This window comes from Dendrobates tinctorius, unplaced genomic scaffold (assembly GCF_039654945.1).
Source record: "Dendrobates tinctorius isolate UK_male_01 unplaced genomic scaffold, ASM3965494v1 ptg000120l, whole genome shotgun sequence".
NCBI classification, from domain to species: Eukaryota; Metazoa; Chordata; class Amphibia; order Anura; family Dendrobatidae; genus Dendrobates; species Dendrobates tinctorius.
The window spans coordinates 36,894,812-36,917,470 of record NW_027361788.1 but is presented as its reverse complement, the minus strand read 5'-3'; the positions used below and the strand labels follow the sequence as shown (position 1 = coordinate 36,917,470).

General features: G+C 43.1%; 1 protein-coding gene and 1 long non-coding RNA gene across 4 annotated transcripts in view; one reads left to right on the top strand and one right to left on the bottom strand.

The window, feature by feature from the left end:
- Positions 1-4,022: 4,022 nt before the first annotated feature.
- LOC141046783 (beta-1,4-galactosyltransferase galt-1-like) overlaps positions 4,023-22,659 on the bottom strand; it is a 42,830-nt gene continuing 24,193 nt past the window's right edge. For 2 of the 3 annotated variants that reach the window (XM_073541410.1, XM_073541413.1), the window contains exon 2: positions 4,023-5,465. In XM_073541410.1, the coding sequence (XP_073397511.1) occupies positions 4,150-5,454 (1,305 nt within the window). In that variant the 5' untranslated portion in view covers positions 5,455-5,465 and the 3' untranslated portion in view covers positions 4,023-4,149. Of the gene's footprint in view, positions 5,466-15,079; positions 15,115-22,659 lie in introns of all 3 variants that reach the window. The other variant, XM_073541411.1, reaches the window with a different exon arrangement.
- On the top strand, positions 19,526-20,965 carry LOC141046782 (uncharacterized). The gene is made up of 3 exons (XR_012219661.1): positions 19,526-19,867; positions 20,556-20,715; positions 20,826-20,965. It is a non-coding gene; the product is annotated as an uncharacterized lncRNA (long non-coding RNA).

Genomic DNA, 22,659 nt, shown 5'->3' with positions numbered 1-22,659 from the left:
AGGATCTGTACTACGGATTATTTATTTGAATGACAGGTGGCGGACCTTGGGGGGAAATTTAGGGAAAGGGGTTATAGCAATCAGGTAATTAAGATGGGCTATCGGAGAGCAAGAGATACCTCTAGGGCTGATATTTTGATGACAGGGGTGGGGGGGGTTCAACATCTGCTAAAGCTGAAACGGATTTGCATTTTATATCAAGATTTAATCACAGATGGGATGTAATGAGAATAATTTTGAATCGTCATTGGTCGGTTCTTCAAACTGACCCTTTGTTGTGCCAAAGTCTTCCAAAACGCCCTTTGATGAAGGCACGTAGAAGGCAAAATTTACGTGACACATTGGTTAGGAGTCACTTTGTGGAAAGTACTCCTAATTTGTTTGGTGCAGGTACACCTAGAGTGGGTTTTTACCCCTGCGGGGATTGTATGGCCTGTAAAAATTTGAAATGTGCTACTTCCTTTTCTTCTTCGAATGGCTTCAATGTCTTTAAGATTAGAGAATATATTACCTTCAGAACCACATTTGTGGTATACTATGCTACCTGTCCGTGTGGGTTAATATATATCGGTTTGACATCCAGGGAGTTACGCATAAGGATACGGGAGCACATTAGGGATATTGAAGCTGCTCGAGAAGCATTGGACAATAACACTTTGAAGGCCATCCCAAAGCACTTTCGCCTCAAACACAATTGTAACTCCTCAGGTTTTGTTGCTGGGGGAATTGATTGAATCCATGCCGGTATCAGAGGGGGTGATCTCAAGCGTGTGCTGGCTCAACAAGAATGTCGGTAGATTGCGGTATTTGATACCGTAGCCCCGGCAGGGCTCAATGAGCAATTGGTTTTAGCTCATTTCTCTAAGGAAATCTGATTGGTTTCTTTAGCATCCTGGTTTTCTTTTAACTATGTGTGCCTTTTTTGTGTGCTTGTCTCCTCTATATTAATTGTTTGTTTTTTCCAGTCTTCTAGTGATCAATATGGTATGAATGGATGGTTGGAGAGATAAATCCACATTGTGGGCCTTTTATGATCTATTCTCTGAGGAGTAAATCCGGTCTCACAAGACAATTGTATATTTAGCTTATGTATTTATTTCATATATTCACTTCGCATATATATTTTTTACAATGATTACTGTATGGAACTCTGGTTCCTTTAGTGCTTTTTCATATTCTATATATTCACTTGTCAGGTATATGTTCTCACATGTAAAACTCTATGGCTATTTTTGTTCTTTATAGTAAGTTTTATTCACATATAGTGCACAATATCTGGATACGTCTTTTCAAAATATGTACAAAATCTTTCTAATGATAATATGGTACATGTATTTTATTAGGCACTATTTTGAACTACATTTGGTGGTCTTTTGTGTGATACTCCGGTTTTTATGGGCTGTTTCTTAGTGCGCATATTTCCGGGCGCTCCTTTACGCGGAGCATTGCTGGAGGCACTGGGTGCTGATGCCTGCGGGTTAGTGATGTCCTCTGACTGAGCTGGCGCACGGTGTCATGTTGCCATGCCTACCGGTGATGCAATTTTCGGGGGGCATTACCGGAAATACGCGCCCTGATTGTGAACGGCTGTAGCTATTGCTATAAGAATAGGCCTAGCCTGACACACAGTACCGCACCTTTAAAAAGATCAGGGAAATGCGCGTCGGTGGTGGGCGGCTTTGCTCCAGTTTGTACTGCTCATGGGTAAGCACTTGGTGCATACAATGTATGTTATTTTATTGTGACCAGTTCCAATTTTGGATGATTGTTATATACCGATACTGGCAGATATATGTTTACTTTATTCCCATAACGGTACTTCTATCTGTTGGCACTTCAGCACTTTATTTGAATATTAAATCAGGGACCTAGCCATGATTACCTGATCCTTTGTTGCAATATTGGATGTATTAATTGTTTTTGGCATATATGTTAAATAAAATTATATATTTTTATACAATATGGACTTTATACTCCTTGTGACTTTATTGGTTTTCATGCTTTAGTTTGGAGTGTCCTTTAGGGAACCCGTGAGGACTGAATATGGTTGCAGGTCAAGTGGGTATCCCCTATACTTTTGTGCCTTGGTTGGTCTGTATTTATTTTTTATGTATACTAAAATAGTGTCTTGTCCCAGTGCTCAACAGTCCATATTACCACCATTGAAGAGTGTTTGATCAAAAATATGCTTCCCTTAAGATCTACTTGAAGGCTTGATATTATCATCACCTCTGTTATGGAAGTAGTCTGAATGCAATTAGCTTGACAATATTACTCGGCTAGTAAAGATTTTGATTAGAAGAAAGTTGACTTAGGGATTTCAGATACACATGGCTCTACATCCTATACATGCTGCTGATTTCAAGGGGATCGGCCAATCTAGCATGCATGTAGGTCTCCTCACAATGAGGAAAAATTACTTAGTTGTGTTGTATTTCAAAACAAGACATTTATAACAGTGACTTATTTCTCTTCCCATTGAAGACAAATATGCATATAACCCCTTCACATATTTTTTTCTCCATTGGCAGTACATACGGTATGTCAACTCATTTATTTTTCATGTGGTTAGTATAAGAAATGCAGCCTAATAAATGAGATAGTAACTTGAGCAGCGCACTAGTTGGATTGTATGACGCAGTATCCCACTATAGAGACATTGCCGTTTATTGATTCCCACTTGGCACTTTCTTCTATTCACTAGAATTGCTGTAAAAAGAGTCTCTTGCCCTGAAGGACTCAGCATCACCATGTATTACAGGATAGCCCATGTAATTCAATAGGCACCAGATAATATAACATTTCTGATTGCCATGGGTTTCAGTTGTTAAGGCTGAGTTCACACGTTACATTTTTTTTGTGTTTCCGCGGCGGTTTTAACTGCGCGATTTTGCCGCGAAAACGTGAAAAATAAGCATCCCATGCATTCCTATGGGATTCCGCAATGCTGTGCTAATGCTGTGGTTTTTACCGCGGTGGAATCGCTTCGCGGTAAAAACCGCAGTATGCTCATTAATTTTGCAGAATCGCGGCGATCCCGCACCCATAGGAATGCATTGTTCCGCTTACTTCCAACATGTGGCTGTGCCCACCATGCGAAAAGTAAGCAGAACATTTGCTGATGGTACCCACGGTCCGGAGGAGAGGAGACTGTCCTCCAGGCTTTGAGTACCATATCCCTGTAAAAAATAGAATTTAAAATAAAAAATATTGTTATTCTCATCTTCCGACGTCCCGCGCAGCCTTCCCGCCTCTCCACGCTCCCGGTTCCAGTAAGCCTTTGCGAGTGATGCGAGTGATGACGTCCGTTCTCGCAGGATCGCGAAGTCTCACGGTCATTCGCGAGATGTTGCGATCCCACGAGAACAGATGTCATCGCGGTAATTTGCGCAAAGGATTACTGGGACCGCGAGCGTGGAGAGAGGCAGGAAGGCTACGCAGGACGTCGGAAGGTGAGAATAACAATATTTTTCATTTTTTAAAATTATTTTTTACATGCTATCTTTACTATTGAGGCAGCATAGGCGGCCTCAATAGTAAAAAGCTCCAGATCGCTTGGAAAATGCTAGCAATTCTGCAAGCTAATTACGCTTGCAAAATGCTAGTTTTTCCGTGGGAAAATCGCGGGAATTTAAAATGCGATTTTCCCGCGGAATGGAATTCCGGAATTCTCGCTGTAATTTCCGCGAGAGTTCCGGTACGTGTGAACTTAGCCTAAAGTTTTCAAGTGATTGTCTCTTTTGAAAAGAAATTGTTGGGATGGGGCAATCATCTTATTTATCTTGGGCAACACATAATAAGGAGCTGGGCAAAAAGATTTGCAGGAGCACGTTGGTAGTCTGTGGCTGCTGGACCAGAGTGCTTGGAACCTCTTACTACCAGTGCTCTTGCGACTACGAACTATCGATGTGATTGGTGAATCATGGCCCTGTAAAACATTTTGCTCTATTCTAAACAAAACATAAATACACAAAGTAAATTATATAAAGCAACAGAACAGTAATCAAAACAGACAACAAATATAATGTCCACAAACTTTAATGCAAATCTATCAAAGTAAAAAGCTTTTTTTTTCCATCTTTGCTTCATATAAACTAATTTTTCAGGCCCAATCACATTTGTGGCTTCCAACATTTGTAGTCCATTTCATCACTGTAGAAATATTTCACCAAGAACTTCATTAACATTTCTAATAAGAGAGGCATTATGTTTCCATATAGTCTTGTCTTCTATTAATGAGGTCTTTGGTAAGTCCCTCTGAAGAGGTCCTCTGCAGTGGTAAACCAGGGCTGTCTCCAGAGAGACTTCCACATGGTCACCATAACCTTTTAAAACAGAGTGAACAGACGTTTGGATGACCTTACGGGGATTCACAATCATCTTCCGAGCATTGAAGTAATTTGATCTGTCTGGTTCCCGTTTGACATACTGGAGTATGTTATATCCTGGGACGTCTTTCCATGATGAAATGTTAGAGAAACTTACATTAATGGCCGCTGTTTGAGGAAAAATGTGATTTTCAAAGAGAAAAATGCCAACGTTTGGCTTCTGTTGTTGAAGGCTTTTCATCATGGTGTCCCAGGACATGTGTGAGAATGGCAAGATAATCTCATCAATATCATTAAGGAGCACAAACTTTGTCCTGTACATATTCCTGTAAATGCAGTCATTGAGTGTTGCCAGCTGACCATAATAACCTATATCTTTGGGATCGATTGAATAGTGCCATGCTTTGCCCGGCCTGAGATAATGCTCGATCGGCCAATCTACCACCTCAAGGATTCCTCTTGCAATATAATACTGCATAGCTTTTTCTATTTGTGTACTGCAATTGTTAAGGTAGATGATGACCCGTTGTGCTCCCAGGATCTGGTACATCTCCATGGTCTGAATGAACTGTAAGACATTGCTGTAATTCCCAAACATGGTGGAAATGCAGACAGTAAAATTGACAGAAAATGGTTTCAAATGTCTGTTTTGGATTTGGAATAGAGGTAGTTGTGCCATTTCTCCTGAAGTAGTTGTGTGGACAGACAAATACTGAGGATGACAGCCTGGTGGCTCCTCACATAAAAGGTCCGTTGTGACATAGGGAAAGCCAAAACGATCACTGTGCATGTCTATGTGTGCCCTGGAAACCTTCACACTTTTGTCTGTGGAGCAGCAGAAGTAGCAGTAAAGCTTCTTCACCTCCTGATGGTGGATAATGCTGAGGATCCGCACCATGGGCTTCTTGTTATCTCTGTTGTCATAGAAGGGTGATATAATGAAGGTCCTGTTGTCTTCCAGGGCTGTAATTGTATCAGTGCTGAGATTGCTATCACAACATGGGCACTTGACACTGTTTTCTACAGATGGCGAGATCGGCGTTTTACTCCTCAGGACACCCAGTAAAAAGCTGATTGTCATTACTATTGATAGACATAATAAGATCTTCTTTGGGTATTTGTACATTGTATCAGAACCTTTAGGAAAAAGGAAAAAAGACAGAATTAATATAAAAATATTACATTATAAATCCAACAATGTAGACCAGCTCACTCCTGTGAACCACCTGGAACCTCAGCTGACCTGGTTAACTCCGTTGTGCCCGGATCTGGATGTAGGAGTCCATCCATACAAATGTGAACAACGACAAAGCAAAGTCCAGCAATAACGTGAGCAATCCAGGATGCTGTTAAAAAATTTTTTCTTTATATTCATAAATCCATTAAAATGCAATAGTCCAAGCAGTTCAAAACAGCAATAACGCAGGAAAGTCGTGCAGATAGGACTACGCGTTTCAGCGGTAGAACCCGCCTTCTTCACGGCTTCTGGACCGTGAAGAAGGCGAGTTCTACCGCTGAAACGCGTAGTCCTATCTGCACGACTTTCCTGCGTTATTGCTGTTTTGAACTGCTTGGACCATTGCATTTTAATGGATTTATGAATAAAAAGAAAAATTTTTTTAACAGCATCCTGGATTGCTCACGTTATTGCTGGACTTTGCTTTGTCGTTGTTCAAAAATATTACATTATATTTCCTTATGTGGACACATTTTATTTGCGCTGATGGTTCTTTAATAATTATTAGGCAGACACAAAGTGACTGCAAACTTATCGATTTGGACCGGACAACTCCTTTAACTGACATTCTCTGCTCTGGCTAATATTTGAGGGTCCTAAATGAAGTATTCTCCTATTACTCCATTAAGAAATAAAGAGTTAATTGCAAACTTTTGGACATCTTTAGCTTTTTTTTGCTAACTCAGAAATCTCATTAAATAGATATTGGAGGAAGGCTTGCCTGTAGAAGCATTGCTGTTTTATCATGTTTTGCTTCAAAATAAAACCCATGGAAGTGGCTGGTGCCCTGGGTTATTTTGCCAATTGGACTTTTGTGTGAATTGATTTGTATCCCATGAAGAAGCATGCCACAATTTGCCATAATATATCCATGGATACGGCTGCAGAGTCTCAATACACAATTGCAGATGAGGTACAGTGAAGAAAATAATTATTTGATCCCTTGCTGATTTTGTAAGTTTGCCCACTGACAAAGACATGAACAGTCTATAATTTTAAGGATAGGTTAAATTTAACATTGAGAGATGGATTATCGAAAATAAAATCCCAAAAATCATATTGTATAAATGATATAAATTTGCATTTTGCAGTGAGAAATAAGTATTTGATCCCCTACCAACCATTAAGAGTTCTGGCTCCTACAGACCAGTTGGGCGCTCCTAATCAACTCATTGCCTGCATTAAAGACAGCTGTCTTACATAGTCACCTTTGTAAAAAGACTCCTGTCTACAGACTCATTCAGTCAGATTCTAACCTCTACAACATGGGCAAGACCAAATAGCTTTATAAGGATATCAGGGACAAAATCATAGACCTGCTGTCATGATCACGTGTGTCTGGTCGCAGATGATGCCGCAAGGCGAACCCATAACACACGTGACCCCTGGATACACCGCCTCCAGTGGGGCGCATTTAAATAATAAAACGTGCAGGTGGATACGCCGCCTCCACCTGGCGAATTTAGGAATTACACGTTAACATATACATTTCTGGAAACCCCGCCTCCTGTACGGCGAATTTAAATAATAAGCGGGGAACCTGGGAAACTTTAACAATGGTGGGCCCTGCGATAGGGAATGGGGACATGGAGACCTCCTAAGCTCCCCTGAGCCAGTGTCCCTACACTCCTTACATTCCCTATGCCGGTTTCGCACCGGGCGCCGCACGCGTACCTTAACGCCCTTGCTCGCCCTGAGCCTAAACCCTCACTAGGGAATAGGTCGGTGCGGAGACTAATCCCACCACTGCACTAACAACACACATGAGGAAAGAGACAATACAGGGGAAACACCACTTATCTTTGCTCTGTTGCGTGCGCTCCTAGCAACAGAGCCCACCACCTGTGTGCATCTTCTCCTCCACCCTGATCCATCACCATATCTGGATCAGTCACCATCGTGCAGCCTGGGAGCAGAGTCCATCACCACTTGCAGCAGTCCAGTACACAGAGTCCCAAGAGGAGTCCAGCCTCTGCCAAGAATCCAAGCATGCTCGAGTCCAGTTCTCAGCAACCAAGTCGAACATGCTGAGTGCAACTCTCTTCCAAGTCGCCACTCCTCCAAGCCATGCCTGCACCTCCCGCCGACACCATAAACTGCGACTCCACCAAGCCATGCCAGTCCTTCCTGCAGACACCATTAGCTGGCACTCATTCTCTCTGGCTGACTGCACAGGACTCCTATCCCGCTCCATCCTTCCACCAGGCTCTCCAACAACTCAGCAAGAAATATCACCAGCAGTGAGTGAACACCCTGAGACCCATTTATAGAGTGTCACACCTGCACCATAATTAAGTGCACATTAACCTAAAACTAAAGCTAAGGTGCGATACCACTCACCACCACCGGGGACAGTCAAAACACCTTTGAACTTAACCAAAGTAAAAAAAGTTCACTTTGTGCTTTTAATACCGCCAGATCCAACACTGGATCATGACACCTGCACAAAGCTGTAATGGGCTTACAAAACCATAAGTAAGACGCTGGGTGAGAAGGAGACAACTGTTGGTGCAATAGTAAGAAAATGGGAGAAATACAAAATGGTTGTCAATCGACATCAGTCTGGGGCACCATGCAAAATTTCACCTCGTGAGGTATCCTTGATCATAAGGAACGTGAGAAATCAGTCTAAAACTACATGGGGGGAACTTGTTAATGATCTCAAGACAGCTGGGACCACAGTCCCCAAGAAAACCATTGGTAACACATTATGCAATAAAGGTTTAAAATTCTGCAGTGCCTGCAAGGTCCCCCTGCTCAAGAATGCACATGTGCAGGCCCAACTGAAGTTTGCCAATGAACACCTGGATGATTCTGTAAGTGATTGGGAGAAGGTGCTGTGGTCAGATGAGACAAAAACTGAGCTCTTTGGCATTAGCTCAACTCGCTGTGTTTGGAGGAAGAGAAATGCTGCCTACGACCCAAAGAACATCATCCCCACTGTCAAGCATGGAGGTGTAAACATTATGTTTTGGTCTTGTTTCTCTGCCAAGGGCACAGGACTACTTTACCACATCAATGGGAGAATGGATGGAGTCATACACTGTAAAATCCTGAGTGACAACCTCCTCCCCTCCGCCAGGACTTTAAAAATGGGTCATGGCTGGGTCTTCCAGCAAGACAATGACCCAAAACATACAGCCAGGGCAATAAGTGGCCTAGCCATGCTCCAGTCCTTAATCCTATAGAAAACTTATGGAGGGAGTTGAAGTTCCGAGTTGCCAAGTGAAAGCCTCAAAATCTTAATGATTTAGAGATGAACTGCAAAGAGGAGTGGGCCAAAATTCCTCCTGACATGTGCGCAAACCTCATCATCAACTACAAAAAAAGTCTGACTGCTGTGCTTGCCAACAAGGGTTTTGCCACCAAGTATTAAGTCTTGTTTGCCAGAGGGATCAAATACTTATCTCTCACTGCAAAATGCAAATAAATTAATATTAATTTATACAATGTGATTTTCTGGATTTTATTTTTGATATTCTATTTCTCAATGTTAAAATTAACTTACCGTTAAAATTATAGACTGTCCATGTCTTTGTCAGTAGGCAAACTTACAAAATCAGAAAGGGATCAAATACTTATTTCCTTCACTGTACATGGGTCTAGTTTATAACAGTTGAAAACCAGAATTTTCTGTAAAATATTTCTATCCTTAAAGCATAATTGCGTTCACATAGCTATGTTGAGTTTTAAATATTTTTACAAATTCTACACTTGATTAAGGGCTCATTCACACAATTGTATACATCGGACGAGTGCTATCTCATGTTTTATCAGATAACATTGGGCCAAGTGCTATACTATGGGACAGGGAAGATCGATTTTTTTTTCCAATGCTGATTTGCCATGAGAATAAAAAATTGCAGCATGCTGAGAATAGCTCCACAAATCAGGTAATGCGAACCCATTCAAGTCTATGGGTGCGTGTAAAACATTGGACTACGCTCAGATGTAATCTGTGTGCAGTCTGATGTACACTGAGACAGTGAAGAGAGGAAATGGAGAAATTAAGTTCTTCGTCTTCTCCTCTCTTGTGGTACGATTTTCTTATGATAGAATCAGATCACAGTAAACTGATAATCTGCTCATATTCTGATAGAGTTTGAGCAGAGTTCCATTTACATAATCGAGCCGATTCTCTTGCCTGAGAGGATATACACTTGTGTGACCGTGGCCTATGATCATCTGTCCCATCCACCTGAAACAACCCAATTCAGATGAATGGAACACGTTTTTAGTCACAGAACTTTCTGAAACAAAATCTGGAGCATGTAAATTCACGAAAAGTGCCTGTCGACACATTGTAAACATTGCAAATTATCATCTGCCCTTATAAGAGAAAAATACTTCTTTCTCCTCTGGACAGTATACTTGAGACGGCAGTTTATGTACAGTTCCATAGAATGAACTCATGTAAACTACTGGTATCTGTATTTGCCTCCAGATCCTCTCCACTTCTCCCACCTCTCCATAGAAATATATTAACTGTCAGCTCCTAGCTCAATAATATGCATTTATTGAATACAGATTTTAAATATGAATTGAGAGTGAATGATCAGTCCAGGAGGAGACAATTTCTCTGATAAGATTTAATACAAAGGTTCGTATTTTCATTTTTCTATTGATTTATGGAATAAGTTTAAAACAATGGTTACTCTTTAACTACTTCTAAACGCCCAAATACAAACAGCTGGGTGATCCACTTTGCATGCGATCTTGCTGCTGTGTGAGCCAGCTGTTAGACGGAAGGACTACCCATAGGAAAGGCAGAAGTTGTTTATTGCCATCTTTGTCTTCTTGATTGCTGTATGCACAGGGCTGAACTAGTCCTGTGTCTACAGAATATAGGAAGCACCAACGGTGCTTTTTTCTGTAGCCCCATCAGTCACAGCTGGGTATATGGAGGGAGCAGTATCTGCTGCATCCTAGAAGCCTAAGACACATGCTTACGATGAATTCTTAGTGAGTTTTATACCTCATTAATTTTAAGCCAAAACCAGGAATGGAAGAGTCAGAAGAAACGTTTTGTAGAAACCCATGCAGCACTTCTGCATTTTTACCCATTTTTGGTTTTAGGTATGTTCACACTGGGAGTTTTTACTGTATTTTTTATGCTAATTTTCAGCTGATTTTTACAGTACTAGCAAAGCCTATGAGATTTCAGAAATCTTATGGACACACATTATTTTTGTCATCAGGATTTTGTGCTTTGCAACGTTTTTTTGACAGAGCATGTCATTTGTTTCAGTGTTTTTCACCCATTGACTTGAATGGAAGGTGAAAAAATGCTGCAAATACACAAGTTGGCTTTTTTTGCGGCGTATTTGCTGCAGAAAAGTCAAGGACAGCAGGCTGTGACCAAACATTCAGCTGTGCTACCTCTAGATGGCAGGCTGCATGGTTGCATGATGCGTCCATACAGCCTGTCATCCAGCAGAGACACTGAGCTGTGGACCCGAACCCCATTCACTTGAATGGGGGGCCCAAACATCCAGTGTTTGCCACCCTGTCATGTGCATGACAGCGCAGCAAACACCACTTCTGATCAGTGGTGAAATCATCCCCGTCAATCAGAAAGCCACGGTTCCCACACTGTCAAACAGACCAAGTGAGCCAACAGCTGTGATCGGGGGTATAAAGTTTACCTCCGGTCAGTGGTGTCGGCTGATGGAACTACTACTCCCATCATCCGACACCTGCTGGCACTAATAACAGTGAGAGCAGGAGCGGCTGATGAGTATTCATCAGCCTCTCCTGTGCTGTAAATAATTTTAAAAAGCCTGTGTGGGTTCCCCTGTATTTTTGATAACCAGCCAGGCAAAACTCATAGATGGGGGCTGCAACCCTCAGCTGTCAGCGTTAGCAAGGCTGGTTATCAAGAATAGAGTTAATTAATTAATTTTTGACAACCAGTCTTGCTAAAGCAGACAGCTGGGGGCTGGTGTTCTCAGGCTGGTAAGGTACCATGGATATTGGCCCACTAGCACCATGGAGAGAGGGGATTGGACTTTCAAGGACCGGAAACCTACAGAGTAAACCTACAGAACCCCTAGAATCAATGTCACTTAAGGTTCTCTCATTTAAAATGGTTTTATTAGGGGCTTTAACTTCAGCTTGCAGGGTTAGTGACATTCAGGCCCGTTGGCAGGCCCTCCCTTCACACAGATTCTGGATGATAGAGTTATTCCAAAATGAAACCCAGCCTTTCTGCCTAAGGTAACTTTCCATTTTCTTAGGTCTCAGAATGTAGTCCTTCCATCTTTTTTGCACCAACCCAAAAATTTCTAAGGAAGACTTCATACATTGGATGTAAATAGATGTCTGGTTGAGTACCTGTCAGTCACACAGGCTTAATTTAATTCACCGCACACTCAAACAGACTTTATGCAACTAGGTGTTCATTTTATTGCATGTGGGAGCCAAACAAGAATATATAGCACACAGTAGAAGCGATATAAACAAGACGTTTTGGCTCAGCCCGAGCCTTTATCATATTATCGCTGAAATATAAAGAGAGATAAATCAGAAATTGACCAAAACAGATAAATCACAAAAATCAATAAAATATAAAGGTTATCCCAGTGGAACACAAGGTAAGAATATATAATATATACAGTATATACAGTATCATAATCCATAGTTAAGGATACATCAATCAAATGCCTAGTAAACTAGCAACAACTAGAACTAAGATATCAAGGAGGGTATTACCTTATTCCAATATTGGAGGTTTGTATAGGGTGCAGAAGGAGAGGAGAATCTCTCAAGAAGAAATACCAAGATAAATGGCTGAAAGGAATTATCAGATATACGGTTAGTCATTTCACATATGCATTTCTTCTCTCCTTCTGCACCCTATACAAACCTCCAATATTGGAATAAGGTAATACCCTCCTTGATATCTTAGTTCTAGTTGTTGCTAGTTTACTAGGCATTTGATTGATGTATCCTTAACTATGGATTATCATACTGTATATATTATATATTCTTACCTTGTGTTCCACTGGGATAACCTTTATATTTTATTGATTTTTGTGATTTATCTGTTTTGGTCAATTTCTGATTTATCGCTCTTTATATTTCAGCGATAATATGATAAAGGCTCGGGCTGAGCCGAAACGTCTTGTTTATATCACTTCTACTGTGTGCTATATATTCTTGTTTGGCTCCCACATGTAATAAAATGAATACCTATTTGCATAAAGTCTGTTTCAGTGTGCGGTGAATTAAATTAACTTATAATTAGGACCTACTGGTCCGTTGCACCTGCACCTCGTCTATATTTGACTAGAGTGCACGCTAACTACCCAGTCACACAGGCTTGGCAAAAGGATCAATCTTTGTTTCCTTTTAGGTACCTAGGAAGGGTCTTAAAGCCTCAAAATGTACAATAGCGAGCTGGAATAAGGAGGCCATCAGTTTAGCCTACTCAGCGAGTGGAAATGTTGCTCCAAAAGGGTTAAGAGCAGTGGCGACCTGCTGGGCAAAAGAGTTGGATTTTTCCATTTAAGCAAATTTGTAAGGCAGCAACATGGTATTCTCGCTCAACCTTTTATAAGCAGTATAGATTGGATCTGGCTTCCTCCTCTGATCTCACCATTTGGGGGAAGGGTTCTGCAGGTTGTTGTCTCTCTCAGAATTCAAATTCTCTGTAGTGCTGTCATGGGTGACAGAAAAAAATGTAATTACTTACCGGTAATGGAATTTTTGACAGCCCATGACAGTGTAAAGAGGAAGACCGGGTTGCGGTTACCTGTACTGAGCCAATTCCGGAACTGTCGAGGCTGCATCCCATGTTTCCCGGGGGAAGGAATAGGGGACCGGACAGGCCCCATGACCCGGTAAGTGGGGCGTGTTTAGACAGAAAACCCGTCCGGAAGCAGGGAGAAAAGCACGCAAAGCAGCAGTGGGGTTCCCACCGTCAGTGTGCGAGTAGCAAGGTGAGCAGCGCGCTCCGCACCCGAAGTGCCGGCGCAGTGATAGACTGCAGCAGACAGCTCCTGGTGCCACCAGCGAGACAGCTAATGTAGGAGGCACCACATGCCCAGTGACAGTACAGTCAGTGCTCGCAGAGAGCCCAGGGCCGGTTACAGGACAGTACCCTGCAGACTTTACCTGCCGGACAGTGTATCACAACCCTCGCTTAACCTCTGGACAATGTAAAAAAAAATACAGCATTTTTCACATACAGGTGATGCAGAGCATCTGGCTTAAGCCACAACCACCCCCTCCATGGATTGGTAGGTTGAGAGTGGTTGTTTCATCGGTATTGATGCACCTGTGTTGCTGCCATCTTTAATCAGGTCCAATGTACCCTGATAGTGCATTTGTTTGAAGGCCTAGGCAGGAAGGAGTTCTGTGAAACTTTGAAACACGTCGAATAAGGCTGAGTTCACACGTGGCGTTTTTTCCGCGTTTCCGTGGCGGTTTTAACCACGCGATTTTGCCGCGAAAACGCGAAAAATAAGCATCCCATGCATTCCTATGGGATTACGCAATGCTGTGCTAATGTTGCGGTTTTTACAGCGGCGGAATCGCTTCGCAGTAAAAACCGCAGCATGCTCATTAATTTTGCGGAATCGCGGTGATCCCGCACCCATAGGAATGCATTGTTCCGCTTACTTCCCGCATGTGGCTGTGCACACCATGCGGAAAATAAGCAGAACATTTGCGGATGGTACCCACGATCCGGAGGAGAGGAGACCGTCCTCCGGGCTCTGGGTACCATATCCCTGTAAAAAATAGAATTTAAAATAAAAAATATTGTTATTCTTACCTTCCGGCGTCCCGCGCAGCCTTCCCGCCTCTCTCCACGCTCTCGTTCCCAGTAATCCTTTGCGAAAATGCCCGCGATGGCGTCCGTTCTCGCGGGATCGCCAAGTCTCGCGGTCATTTGCTCGACGTCATCGCGAATTACCGCGAGACATCGCGATCCCGCGAGAACGGACGTCATCGCGGGCATTTTCGCAAAGGATTACTGGGAACGGCTGCGTGGGACGTCGGGAGGTAAGAATAACACCATTTTTTATTTTTTTTTACATTTTATCTTTTACTACTAATGCTGCATAGGCGGCCACAGTAGTAAAAAGTTGGTCACACTTGTCAAACACTATGTTTGACGAGTGTGACCAACCTGTCAATCAGTTCTCCAAGCGATGCTACAGATCGCTTGGAAAACGCTAGCATTTTGCAAGCTAAATACGCTTGCAAAATGCTAGTTTTTCCGCGGGAAAATCACGGGAATTTAAAATGCGATTTTCCCGCGGACTGGAATTCCGGAATTCTCGAGGTAATTTCCGCGAGAGTTCCGCTATGTGGGAACTTAGCCTAAAGACCACTGTAATAATAATTGTATAAAGTGATTCGCAGCGCGGATTGTCTAACCACTTTTTTTCCTATCCTGCATCTTCTACGTCGGTCCCTCATGGATCTCTGGTTTCTGCAGCAGCGAATCCTCCATGCTTATTATAAGCTCCATCTGGTGAGTGTATATTTTTTAAATTGCTATACTTACACTGGATAATGCACTATTTCTCTTCAATAGTATCCCTAAAAAAAAAAAATTAACATGTGTAAAAATAATTTAAAAAAAAATCCTAAAGAAAAAAATTATTCCCTAATAAATTAATTTCTTTATGTAAGTAAAAAAAACAATAAAAGTACACATATTTAGTATCACCGTGTCCGTAATGACCCACCCTATAAAACTGTCCCACTAGTTAACCACTTTAGTGAACCCCTTAAAAAAGGCACAAAACAATGCTTTATCATCATACTGACGAACAAAAAGTGCAATAACACGCGATCAAAAAGCCAGATATAAATAAACATGGTACCACTGAAAACATCATCTTGCCCCACAAAAAACGAGCTGCCATACAGCATCATCAGCGAAAAAATAAAAGTTATAGCTTGCAGAATAAAGTGATGCAAAAATAATTATTTTTTGTATAAAATTGTTTTTATTGTATAAAAGCGCCAAAACATAAAAGAATATAAATGAGGTATAGCTGTCATTGTACTAACCCAAAGAATAAAATTGCGTTATCAATTTTACCACACACAGAACGGTATAAACGTCCCCCCCAAAGAAATTCGTGAATTGCTGGTTTTTCTTCATTCTGTGTCCCAAAATTCAGAATAAAAAGCGATCAAAAAATGTCATGTGCCTGAAAATGGTACCAATAAAAATGTCAACTCATCCCGCAAAAAATAAGACCTCACATGACTCTGTGGGCCAAAATACAGAAAAATTATAGCTCTCAAAGTGTGATGATGCAAAAACTATTTTTGTGCAATAAAAAACATCTTTTACCGTGTGACAGCTGACAAACAAAAACCCGCTATAAATAGTAAATGAAACCCCTCTTTATCACCCCCTTAGTTAGGGAAAAATAATAAAATAAAAAAATGTACAGTGGGGAAAAAAAGTATTTAGTCAGTCAGCAATAGTGCAAGTTCCACCACTTAAAAAGATGAGAGGCGTCTGTAATTTACATCATAGGTAGACCTCAACTATGGGAGACAAACTGAGGAAAAAAAATCCAGAAAATCACATTGTCTGTTTTTTTTTCATTTTATTTGCATATTATGGTGGAAAATAAGTATTTGGTCAGAAACAAGCAATCAAGATTTCTGGCTCTCACAGACCTGTAACTTCTTTTAGAGTCTCCTCTTTCCTCCACTCATTACCTGTAGTAATGGCACCTGTTTAAACTTGTTATCAGCATAAAAAGACACCTGTGCACACCCTCAAACAGCCTGACTCCAAACTCCACTATGGTGAAGACCAAAGAGCTGTCAAAGGACACCAGAAACAAAATTGTAGCCCTGCACCAGGCTGGGAAGACTGAATCTGCAATAGCCAACCAGCTTGGAGTGAAGAAATCAACTGTGGGAGCAATAATTAGAAAATGGAAGACATACAAGACCACTGATAATCTCCCTCGATCTGGTGCTCCACGCAAAATCCCACCCCGTGGTGTCAGAATGATCACAAGAACGGTGAGCAAAAATCCCAGAACCACGCAGGGGGACCTAGTGAATGAACTGCAGAGAGCAGGGACCAATGTAACAAGGCCTACCATAAGTAACACTACGCCACCATGGACTCAGATCCTGCAGTGCCTGATGTGTCCCACTGCTTAAGCCTGTACATATCCGGGCCCATCTGAAGTTTGCTAGAGAGCATTTGGATGATCCAGAGGAGTTTTGGGAGAATGTCCTATGGTCTGATGAAACCAAACTGGAACTGTTTGGTAGAAACACAACTTGTCGTGTTTGGAGGAAAAAGAATAATGAGTTGCATCCATCAAACACCATACCTACTGTAAAGCATGGTGGTGGAAACATCATGCTTTGGGGCTGTTTCTCTGCAAAGGGGCCAGGACGACTGATCCGGGTACATGAAAGAATGAATAGGGCCATGTATCGTGAGATTTTTAGTGCAAACCTCCTTCCATCAGCAAGGGCATTGAAGATGAAACGTGGCTGGGTCTTTCAACATGACAATGATCCAAAGCACACCACCAGGGCAACGAAGGAGTGGCTTCGTAAGAAGCATATCAAGGTCCTGGAGTGGCCTAGCCAGTCTCCAGATCTCAACCCTATAGAAAACCTTTGGAGGGAGTTGAAAGTCCGTGTTGCCAAGCGAAAAGCCAAAAACATCACTGCTCTAGAGGAGATCTGCATGGAGGAATGGGCCAACATACCAACAACAGTGTGTGGCAACCTTGTGAAGACTTACAGAAAACGTTTGACCTCTGTCATTGCCAACAAAGGATATATCACAAAGTATTGAGATGAAATTTTGTTTCTGACCAAATACTTATTTTCCACCATAATATGCAAATAAAAGGAAAAAAAAACAGACAATGTGATTTTCTGGATTTTTTTTTCTCAGTTTGTCTCCCATAGTTGAGGTCTACCTATGATGTAAATTACAGACGCCTCTCATCTTTTTAAGTGGTGGAACTTGCACTATTGCTGACTGACTAAATACTTTTTTTCCCCACTGTATTTATTTCCATTTTCCCATTAGGGTTAGGGTAGGGGCTAAAGTTAGGGTTAAAGTTAGGGTTAGGATTGGGGCTGCGGTTAGGGTAGGGTTAAAGTTAGGGTTAGGATTGGGGCTAAAGTTAGGGTTGGGGCTAGGGTTAGGGTAGGGGCTAAAGTTACGATTAGGGTTATGGTTGGGATTAGGGCTAGTGGTGTGTTAAGGTTAGGTTTGTGGTTAGGGTTATGGTTAGGGTTGGGATTAGGGTTGGAGTTAGAATTGGGGGGTTCCACTGATAAGGTACATCAGGGGCTCTCCAAACGCGACATGGCGTCTGATCTCAATTCCAGCCAATTCTGCATTGAAAAAGTCAAATGGTGCTGCTTCCCTTCCAAGCTCTGCCGTGCACCCAAACAGTAGTTTACCCCACATATGGGGTATCAGCCTACTCAGGACAAATTGCACAATAACTTTTGGGGTCCTCTTTCCCTTGGGAAAATAAAAATTGGGGGTGAAAAGATCGTTGTTTTTTTAAGGCTGTACGTTATAAACTTCTGTGAGGCCCTTGGGGGTTCAAAGTTCTCACCACACATCTAGATAAGTTCCTTGGGGGGTCTAGTTTCCAAAATGGTGTCATTTGTGGGGGGTTTCCACTGTTTAGGCACATCAGGGGCTCTCCAAATACGACATGGCGGGGGGGCTTGGCCTGCATGCAGACTGTGATGGCTGCTTAGTGCCTGAGCTCCAGCATCTACTGACCGAAAGCAGCACATACCAGCTCTCCATGGCGCACCCGACCTTCAAAAAAGTAACCGCCGGCTGCCCTGCATATCTCCTACTCGCGGTAGGACACAGAAAAGAAGCTCCCCGCTGCGGCTGCCAGATTTCTTTCCTAAGGGACAGATCGCACATGCTTCAGGGAAGATGACAGCGGCTGCATCCCCCTCCGGGCCCTCCATGTCCTCACAAGGCTCTGGAAGAGGTATGAAATCAGAGGGTGACAGGTACAGCAACTCTACCCCGGTGACTAAAGGGGATATGAGGGAATTCTTTGCCTCCATCCATTCTTCCCTAAAAGAAGACATGCACTCCATGGTAAAAGAAATAAGAGGGGACATACTGTATGCTCCCTGGGAGAATGTACTTCACATGTTGAAAACAAAATGGCGGAATATGCTACTTCCATTAATTCCCTGGTGGACGAAAATGAGGCACTTAGGCTGGTTTCACATTTGCGTTTTTTAGCGCTGGAAAAAAACGCATACGTGCGCATGCGATTTTTCCCCTATATTTAACATGGGTGCGCATACATGCGCGCTTGTAAGCGCATGTATGCGATTTTCATGCGCTGCGTTTTTTTGGGGTGTGCGTTGGTATTTTCCAGACGCTGCATGTTGCATTTTTTGGCCCTGGAAAAAAGCGCATGCGCACGTATGCGCACGTTTTGCGCTAAAAATGGCCATTATAGCCTATGGATGCGCATACGTGCGCACTGGCATGCGCAGGTATGCGATTTTTTAGCGCTGCGTTTTTTGGGTGGTGTCCACTTTTTATCCTAGTTAGAATCTTCTAAAGTCAAAAAAAAAAAGTCTATATAAAGGAGGTGCCTGCCAAAACTCTGCCACTACTACACTGAGAGATTGAAGAGCAGACAGTCAACCAAGAACCCATTATATCAGCGAAGAATGTGAGTATATTACATTATATGCCTGTCCTTTTAAATTATGTATGTACTAATGATTTTTATTATTTTTACATGCAGTATGTCTTCAGAATCAGAGTATTCCCCATCGCGGCAGGAATTGGCGCAAGCAGACCGTGAGGTGATTATTTTCGTGCATCTGGTAAGTATATCTGCTGCTTCTCCAAATCTCTTACGTTTTTTTCAACTTTCTTAAGACATCGTCATCATCATCTGCGGACGGCACTAGTGAGGGCGAAGAGCAGGAGCAGCGAAGCCAAGTCCCGGTGGTGATACGGAATGTAAGTATCAAATGATTTGTAATGTTCTTTATTTTTTATCTTCTATTTTTACTCATTTTTTTGTTTCTTTTTTTGTAACTTTTTATTCAATTTAAATTTGATTATTCTAATGAATGTGTTTTGTCTAGGTTCCACAACGGGATGAAGACGTCTACCTGGATAATGAGCAGCTCATCAGCCTGGTCCAGGAGCGTTCGCCGTTGTGGGACAGCCGTGACCGGCTGTACAAGGACAATGTGGTGACCCGGCGGCTATGGAATGAGGTGGCCGCAGCGTTGATGGATGGCTGGGACAGCGCCACAGCATCCTCCAAAAAGGCGTTTAGTGAGTATTTCCCTGCTCTGTATTGTGCCGCAGTGACTGTTGTCCTTGACGGCACTGTTGGGTTTCGTGCTAGGCGTATTCTAGCAGGAAACCCAACAGTGTCATCGGGGTCTACAGTGACTGCTTTGAGTATTGTATTGCTACATTGTGCCGCAGTGACTGTTGTCCTTGACGGCACTGTTGTGTTTCGTGCTAGGCGTATTCTAGCAGGAAACCCAACAGTGTCATCGGTGTCTACAGTGACTGCTTTGAGTATTGTATTGCTACATTGTGCCGCAGTGACTGTTGTCCTTGACGGCACTGTTGGGTTTCGTGCTAGGCGTATTCTAGCAGGAAACCCAACAGTTTCATCGGGGTCTACAGTGACTGCTTTGAGTATTGTATTGCTACATTGTGCCGCAGTGACTGTTGTCCTTGACGGCACTGTTGGGTTTCGTGCTAGGCGTATTCTAGCAGGAAACCCAACAGTGTCATCGGTGTCTACAGTGACTGCTTTGAGTATTGTATTGCTACATTGTGCCGCAGTGACTGTTGTCCTTGACGGCACTGTTGGGTTTCGTGCTTGGCGTATTCTAGCAGGAAACCCAACAGTGTCATCGGGGTCTACAGTGACTGCTTTGAGTATTGTATTGCTACATTGTGCCGCAGTGACTGTTGTCCTTGACGGCACTGTTTTTTTTATCAACAGTGGACAAAGTCCGAACACGTTGGCGTTCAATCAAGGACCGCTTCAACAGTGATGTTCGTGCTGAGGGCCAGGTTCGCAGTGGATCTGCGTCAAGGACCAGAACTAGATACCGTCACTATCACGCGTTGCAGTTCCTAAGACCGGTCCTTGCCACAAGATCGTAAGTATTATACATTTGGGGTTTTTATTTTTATTAATCTGTGTTTTTCTAATCCACAGCTGATGCTTCTTGTAAAGGCATGGTAGTAATGATTTTCCTTTCTTCCACAGCACCTGGAGCAGCACCCTGCAACCTGGCCCTGGAGCGGTCCTTCCTCGGACGTCCTCTGACCCGTCCCAGCCATCCGACAGCCAGGAAGCACCTTGCAGGTCAGCCACACACACAGCTGGTGACCAGGAAGCTGGGCCATCAGGTGTTCCCCTGTCCCAGGTCTCTGCCACTGGTTATGCGGGCACTACCCGCCAGCGGCAGAGGGCCTTGGACAGGAATGTCTTGCCCGAGTTTATGCATTTGAGCGAGACATTTAATTCCAGCCTCAAGTCACTGTCCGACAGAGTTGAAAGCGGTTTTGCACTCATGGAACGTGGTTTTAACCACTTTGAACACCGCTTCAATTCTGTAGAACAGCGCCTTGACCGTCTGGAGGCCGACCTCAACAGACCAGCACACCATTTTTTTAGTAAGATTGAAAAGGGCATGGCGGAACACCTTAGTCCTGATCAACAGCTGAATGTGCTGCAGGCCTGCAACAATGCTTTCTTGCAGGCTATGCAGCATAATCGGTACGGTCAGCAGTCAGTGGTGTCCTTTCCACCTGTGCCACCATTGACTCGCTTCACCTCACTACCGACTTGTGCTGCATACCACTGCACGGACACCTCTATTCAAAGCCAGGACACCCACCGTTACACCACCACAAGTCTGAGTGCAGCTGGTCACTTCACCGACACCACCATGGCAAGTGCTGCTCCTGTCTGGAGCACCACCGCCAATCCCATGCATGCGTGGAGCTCAGCCACCACTAGGCAAACATGGAACAGCCCTGCCACTACAACAACATGTAGTAGCCCTGCCACCACCACTCTGCAAACCTGGGCCATCACTGCCGCCACCAGTCCTCCTGCAAGGACGAGCACTGACAACGAAGAGCAGCATCAGCCACCTCAGCAGCAGCAGCAACCACCTCAGCAGCAGCAGCAACCACCTCAGCAGCAGCAGCAACCACCTCAGCAGCAGCAGCAACCACCTCTGCAGCAGCAGCAACCACCTCTGCAGCAGCAGCAACCACCTCTGCAGCAGCAGCCGCCACCTCTGCAGCAGCAGCCGCCACCTCTGCAGCAGCAGCCGCCACCTCAGCAGCAGCAGCCATACCAGCAGACGGGGGACCTACATTCCATATTTGCCCCTACTTCAAGGCGAAATCAATCAAGGCGGGCATTGGGCCAAAGTCGGTCCAGGCACACAAGCCTACGGCGACATGCCATTACAACTAATGTAACTGAACAGATTTCCTCTCCTACAAGTGTTCCAAGTTTAATTCCCTTAACTGGACTACCTTCCCCCACAAGTTTTGTTGCCCCTTCCCCTCAAACACCGTCTTCAACTGCAAGTGTTGCATATTCCCTGCACACCCCCAAATTGAAACCATCTGCCCCCAAACGCCGTAAAAAATAATTTTTTTTTTGTGATAAAAAATAAATTTACATTTGTGGTTCACCATTAATAAGTTTCATTAATGTTGTTTGCGCCGCTCACACACACTGATGGGTAAATACATGTTAAAAACCAACCCAAGGGCTAGTATAGTCATATGTGAAATAACATGGACTAGTATAGTCATTCCAAGGCCTAGTGTAATAACTCTAGTTTTACCAAATAGAATCTGGTGTCATGAAAAACAAACTGTTGAAACTTGTCTTAAAAATAAGTTTCTTTCTAGTTTCACCAGTTTGTTTTTTGTGAAACAAGATGCTAGTTGTTAAAAATGCTAGTTGTTAAAAATCGAGTTATTACAGTAGGCCTTGGTATGACTATACTAGGCCGTGGTATTTCACATATTACTATACTACTAGCCCCAAGGCCTAGTATACTCATATTTGAAAT